This window comes from Lactuca serriola, chromosome 9, assembly GCF_051521515.1.
Source record: "Lactuca serriola cultivar US96UC23 chromosome 9, Lser_US96UC23_V15, whole genome shotgun sequence".
NCBI classification, from domain to species: domain Eukaryota; kingdom Viridiplantae; phylum Streptophyta; class Magnoliopsida; order Asterales; family Asteraceae; genus Lactuca; species Lactuca serriola.
In genome coordinates this window covers 199,732,504-199,739,467 of record NC_136416.1, presented here as the reverse complement: position 1 = coordinate 199,739,467, position 6,964 = coordinate 199,732,504, and the positions used below count along the sequence as shown (strand labels likewise).

General features: G+C 39.4%; 1 protein-coding gene across 1 annotated transcript; it reads left to right on the top strand.

Annotated features, from left to right (window-relative positions):
* Positions 1-617: 617 nt before the first annotated feature.
* On the top strand, positions 618-2,473 carry LOC145074824 (putative cinnamyl alcohol dehydrogenase 1). Its single transcript, XM_079021150.1, has 5 exons — positions 618-775; positions 1,011-1,124; positions 1,322-1,549; positions 1,646-2,085; positions 2,170-2,473. The coding sequence occupies exons 1-5, from the start codon at positions 684-686 to the stop codon at positions 2,373-2,375; spliced, it is 1,080 nt and encodes a 359-aa protein (XP_078877276.1). The 5' UTR covers positions 618-683; the 3' UTR covers positions 2,376-2,473.
* The last annotated feature ends 4,491 nt before the right edge of the window (positions 2,474-6,964 follow it).

The following is a 6,964-nucleotide window of genomic DNA, read 5'->3' as shown; positions in this document are numbered from 1 at the left end:
ATGTAGTGCGTGTGTCTCAGGAATGGAATCAGCGGACCATTTGCTCCTTAAATGTCCCTTTGCTGCTGATATATGGAACCGGATATGGAAGTGGTGTGGTATCAATCCAATGATATTTCCTAGTATAAAAGAGTTGCTAAATTATATTGCAATGACTTGGAAATGCCCAAAACGCAGAGCAACTTTACTCTTAATCATATATGGGGCACTATGGTGTATGTGGCGAGCAACGAACGATAGAATATTTAATTCAAAATTCATCTCCCCGGAAATAGTGTTTGAAGGTGTTAGATCAATGGTCCATGTTTGGATCAAACACACATATGAGAAAGGAAACTTTGTATGGGGAGAATGGCTTATGTCTCCTTTTTATTTTATGTAATTGATGATGTTTTGTATCTTTGGCTCCCTCTAGCTTCTTGTTAGGGGGTTGTCTTTTAATAAAATTGCCGGTTAAAAAAAAAATACAGTGCTGCGTAAATCCAAATAACATTTATTAAATTTTTATAAAAACATAAGTGTAATATGACTGTCTATAAGATTCCAATATAGATAGTCAGACCTGGTTAGTTTGTTTTCTTCATCGTGTTTGACAAGTCTATCCCCTCCCTCGGGACTTAGCTCTCTATAAATACGTGTGTGTGGGTTGTAGAAATTTCATTATCAATTTATCATTATACAAAATGGGAAGCATGAAAGAAGAAGAGCGAAAAACGACAGGATGGGCTGCAAGAGATCCTTCTGGCATCCTCTCTCCATACACCTTCACTCTCAGGCACTCTCTCTCTCTCTCTCTCTCTCTCTCTCTCTCTCTCTCTCTCTCTCTCTCTCTCTCTCTCTCTCTCTCTCTCTCTCTCTCTCTCTCTCTCTGTATGTTCATCCAAAGCCGGTTATTGTTTCCGACCTCCGAGACTTAACCTTGAGCTACGGATTTGAGTGAATATACTAATCATATGTGTTTGTTTGATTGCATAACATTTGTTTTCATGATTGCTACAAAAAATTTACAGAAAAACAGGTGCTGAAGATGTGTTGATCAAGGTCATATGCTGCGGTGTTTGTCATACCGATGTTCATCAGATCAAAAACGACCTCGGAATGTCCAACTACCCCATGGTTCCAGGGTCAGTGACTCAATATATCTATATCTACAATCACGCTTCATGTCTACGATATATCATTCTTACGTAATTTTATTAACCGAATGAACGAAGAGGGATAATTAGATTCTCTGTACTTTAACTTTGTTCTGATATTACTGTTTTCATGGAGACAAAGCGTTGATGTTCATGTTTTCCTCTATGTCGGTTGGTGCATGTAGGCATGAAGTGGTAGGTGAAGTAGTGGAAGTGGGGTCAGATGTTAGTAAATTCAACGTCGGTGACACCGTCGGAGTTGGACTTCTCGTTGGCTGCTGCAACAGCTGCCGCCCATGTGAGGCGGAAGTGGAGCAATACTGCAACAAAAAGATATGGTCCTACAATGACGTGTACACCGACGGCAAACCTACACAAGGTGGATTTTCCACATCCATGGTCGTCGACCAAAAGTACAATTCTTATTGCCTTACGTACAACTTTGCATCCATTCTAAAAGTTATATGAAATTATGAATAACCATGTTTTCTTTTTCTTGAAAAATATAGATTTGTAGTCAAGATACCAGAAGGGATGTCACCCGAGCAAGCGGCACCGTTGCTATGTGCTGGGGTGACAATATACAGCCCGCTAAGTCACTTTGGACTGAAGAAGAGCAGACTGAAAGGAGCCATAGTTGGACTTGGTGGGGTTGGGCATATGGGTGTGTTGATTGCGAAAGCAATGAGTCATCATGTGACCGTTATCAGCTCTTCTGATAGGAAGAGAGATGAGGCCATGAATGTTCTCGGAGCTGACGAATATCTCGTCAGCTCCGACACTGCTAAAATTCAAGCAGCAGTTGATTCCTTCGACTATATTATCGACACAGTGCCGGCAAACCACCCTCTTGACGAATACATTTCTTTGCTCAAACTCGATGGGAAATTGATCTTGTTGGGTGTTATCAATACCCCTTTGCAATTCATCTCCCCTTTGCTTATGGACGGTAAGTTTTCAGTAAACATTATTTATCCAGGCAACACTTTATGTAGACAATGTTTGAACTGTGTATATATGATTTGTTTTGAAGGGAGGAAGACAATTACCGGAACATTTATTGGTAGCATGAAAGAAATCGAAGAGTTGTTGGAGTTTTGCAAGGAGAAGGATGTGAAATCAACGGTGGAGATCGTGAAGATGGATTATATAAACACTGCAATGGAAAGGGTAGCCAAAAACGACGTTAGATATCGGTTTGTGGTGGACGTGGCTGGCAGCAAACTTGAAGATGAGTAAGGAAATGAGAATAATATTATATTTTATTTTGAAGACGTTTGCAAGATCATGTAATGTTTCAAGTTTTATTAATGGATTATACAATATAGTGTTTTGGACTTCGGATGAGCATTATGTGTATTTTAATCAGAGTTTTATAGATCAAACTTTCTTTAAAAGAAAAAGATGAACCGGAGGAAAATGAAGAGTATGAATCACAAAATAAAAGGTGTCATTGAGTATAAAAAAGATTAATAGTTTGGCGGTGTTCGTTGGTATCGTGTATGTTTATATTTTTATATTAATGTGAAGTGTAATGGTGCTTTTTGTTTATGATAGCTAAATAAATAATATTTTAAGATTTATTGGTTTTTTATTTTTTCTAAGGGTTTTTGGATGGATTCATGTAAGGCCTGGTATAATTTATAAATATTAATTTTATGTGTCATATAAATACCAATGGGGTGAGCTCGGTACCAATACCAAACTCAATATTGAACCCGAGTAGAATGTAGTATTGTTTCGTAAAAAATACCACTATTTCGGTACGTTTCCCTTCCAACACCGAAAAACAACCCAATAACCCATGTTTAGGCCATAGGTCTAAGGTTTAAGTACTAAAACAAAAATATTCTCTTGATTTGGAGATAAAATCAAGACACCAAAGAACACATATGAAGAAAAATAAGCTTAATCCGAGTTCTAAGTTCGTATGAAGAGTTATGATTGCTTAAAGTTGACAAAAAATTTTGTATAAACTAAAATTTCTAAAAAAATGATAGTTTGGAAAATGCCTAAATCAACCCAACATCTTGTAATGTTCTAATTTTAAGAATAAAATTTTCATTTTTAAACTAGAATAAACACATATTTTCATAAAACATAATCAAGGCAAAATCCTTTGTTTGTAAAACCTACTTAAAAATCATAGTTATAAAGAAAAGTATCGCGGAATATCAAATCATTAAACTGTTGACGGGTGTGTACAATCACGTCTTTGCATTCCCATGAACTGTTAAAGTACCTAAAAAACATTTAATCCACAACTTTAAACCAAAGATTAGTAGGTTCCCCAAAATACCTCACACAACAATACGCATACAATGCATACATACAAGGTCCGCAACACAAGGTTGGACCACCACCTGGGCCTTTAGTTCAACATAAAGTTGGACCGCCCCCTTGGGCCTACATCATAAAGTTGGATCGTCACAATTGACCCTAAAACATTAAGTTGGACCACTCCCTTTGGGCTTAGAGCATCAAATAGACTACTCGGTATCTTGGCCTTCATCACACAGGTGGCCCGCCTTCAACCCATCCACAATATATCGACATATACAAATAACAGACAATAACCAAACAAACAGTCACATGTAATTATTAACAATTCTATATGTCTAACAGATCACTACAACATACCAACATCCTAACATATAAAGGATCTATATTGTAGTACAAGGTATAGTGAGAAAATTCACCTGAGCTAACTAGCAGAAGCTCAACAACAACCCTTATCAACAGAGCAGCTATCATAAGCAACCTAATGTCAAACTGAGTCTAGTCATTAGTTAATTACTCAATCCTAGCCAAGTTTGACCATAGGTCAAACTGGTCAAAAGTCAACAATCAATAGTCGAGTCATTGCGCTGTGGCAAACACCATGGCCTCGTCGTGGTGGTTAAAGACAGAATACTAGCGTTTCATCTTGCCACCGCATTGTGGCCTACATTTTGTCAAGTTATCAGTATTAGTCCCTTGAGATGCGGGAGCAACATCCGGAGTTGTTTTCGGCATGAGACTTCGAGGGCGAAGTCTGGTTCTAGTGAGGGAGAATTGTAACATCCCGGAATCTAGGTAAAGCTATTTAACCCTTCCATTTTGTCAAGTTATCAGTATTAGTCCCTTGAGAGAGTTATTGTAGCAAATGAGTACGCTGGGCGTACTGGGGAGTACGTTGCGCGTACTCATGCGCTTAATTTGGACGCGGGCTTGCCTGGGTATGCTGGGTGTACCCAGGGTTACGCTGGGCGTAACGGGTCCAAATGCAAACCCTAAATGTTTGGCTTGTGCACGATTTAAAGGATGCTAAGGCTCATTTCTCAGCCTCCATATCAGAGAGTGAAACCCTAAGAGAAAGCCTTCCATCGTCCTTAGCTTGAGTGTGTGTGTTTTGGAGCTAAAAGTTTTTTGGTGTGTTAGTGAAGAAGAAGGAGAAGATCTTGTGGAGGCTAGGGCTTGAAGTGCAAGTTTGGATCTGAGATCTTCAGAGAAAGGAGCTTCATCTAGAGGTATAAAGTTCAAACCTTTCCTCTTTATTTGGTTTGATGTTGCATGGACCATTTCTAGGGTTAAAAGTCCCAAAGGTGGACACTTTATGAGTGTAATGTACTCCATAGACCTAGATCTGTCCCATTTTAGTGGTATTTGTGTTATAGATCCATAAAGTTTCCATCTTGGTCGTTGTTATGAGGTCATGCTTGAGTTATGATCTTTCTAGAGTTGGGAAATGGAATGTTATGGGTGTTAGTGACTTGTCCAGCCATGCAAAGGCATAAAGTCACCAACTTTATGGATTAAGAGGCTTAGAAATGGTCAGCTCTAGAAGTTGGACGTGGGTCTTAACTGTTTAAGACCTCAAGAGCTTAGAGTCTGAAACTGGGAGTTACGCGGGGCATAATCCCAGTACACGTTACGTAAGGGGTCGCGCACCCCGTTTTTGTGAGGACGCCGGGTACGCCCAACGTACATGTTTGGTACGCCCAGCGTAACCCGGAGAGTTGACTTTTGTTGACTTTTAGGGTTTGGTCGACTTTAGGTTCTTTGAGCCATGAGAGGGGTAAAATGGTCTTTTACCCTTCTGAGAGTACTAAGAGAGGGAAAGTCTAGCCTTGAGAGATGTATTGATTTAGTGTTGATTTCATATGATTAGGCGGAGGCTAGACCAGATTTTACAGAGTTCGAGATTACCGAGTTACCCAAGGTGAATCTTCTCACTATACTTTACCTAGAGTGGTAATTAGAGTTATGTGACAGAGTATTTTGTATGCTTTTGCATGATGTGATTTCTATGTGATTTATGCTATGTACGTTACAGAGTTTATAGAGTTAGGACCGGAAGGTCCACAAAGTTAGGGTCAGAGGGCCCACAGAGTTATGGGACTGGAGGGTCCCATTGAGACACATTGACCAGAGGGTCAAACAGAGTTATAATCTCCAGTGGCTAATATGTGTCGTGTGTGGTATTTTGGGGAACTCACTAAGCATTTATGCTTACAGTGTTATGTTATGTGTTTCAGGTACCAGTGAGGATCACGGAAAGGCGCCGGCTTGATCAGTACACACTTGAGGAGATTTTACATATTATGATCTTGGGATGCGATGTTATGAATTAATTATGTGATACAATGATATTTTTATAACAATTATGAATGAAAGTGTGGTTTTAAAATGTGAAAAATTACTTGAAAGTTCGGGTGTTACATTCCATCTAAGATTCGGAATGCTTGGAGTTGATTGGTCTTTATCTGGAAGGTCACAGTGTGTTGCGTAGTACACTCCAAGAGTCGGGTATCGTATATCTGGTGAGCCAATTTGAAGTTCGGTATGTTTGGAATACCAATTGGTGGTAGTTCGAACCCTAAGTGGGGGAAAACTGGGTATTTTGTTAGAAGGATCATCGATCTGTTCAAGTTGCGGCTTCAGAAGATTGGGTTATAGGGATCTGCGGTTCGGGTATATGAGACTTGGGTCTAGATGAGGTCAAGGCGAAGTGCAGAACGAGATGATGCATGTTGTATGTGCTTAGGAATGAATGAGTGTCTTCACGGCAGGTAGCCGTTGGCCAGAGAAACTCATTATGGTCAATGTTTCTTTCGGGTTCATCAATGTTCAGGTTATGAGGCGGTTGGGTCGTTTGGATCATGTTTTGGTTGTTGAAGGATTTTCCAGTTCAATGTATAGATTGCTATCTATACTCCATGAAGAGCGGCGATTGATCTGTCAATCAAATTCAGAGTTGGTATGTGTAGTTTCGTATGGGTTTTGTTTAGTAAATATTGAGGTTTCGAGTTTTTGTCAACACATTCTCAATCGTTGATTATTTTCCATTCTTTATTAATAAGTTGGAATACTTCGAAGGTTTCGAGCTGTATAAGTTGAAGATAAGTGGTCGTGACAAGCCATCGTTAAATTTTGTGATGGTGTATCTTGGCTTCTGGGTATGATGACCCAACTTGTTGGATTGTAGAATTATTTTAAGACTCGGGTTTGTTTTGGTAGTAAGTAGAGCAATGGATAGACTATCTACCTATCCCAATTGTGGGCCTATCAGTTATTTTTCATCAGATGGGGTTGTTCAAGGATGTGGAATTATATTGAGGGAAGGTGCTTTGGATGCGACAATCTTTGTCGAGAGTGGTAAAGTTCTTAATATGGTTTGGGAGTGGGAACCTATTAATGGTTGGTCATGGGTTATTAGTTCAGTAAAATCAATATGGTGGTGGTTTGGTAATGAGATTGTGGGATGGTTCGTTAATCTAGCGATTACGAGGTTGTAAGAGAGTGGATGAATCCAAGTGGGGGTAATCACTTGGGACTGTTGGGGGATA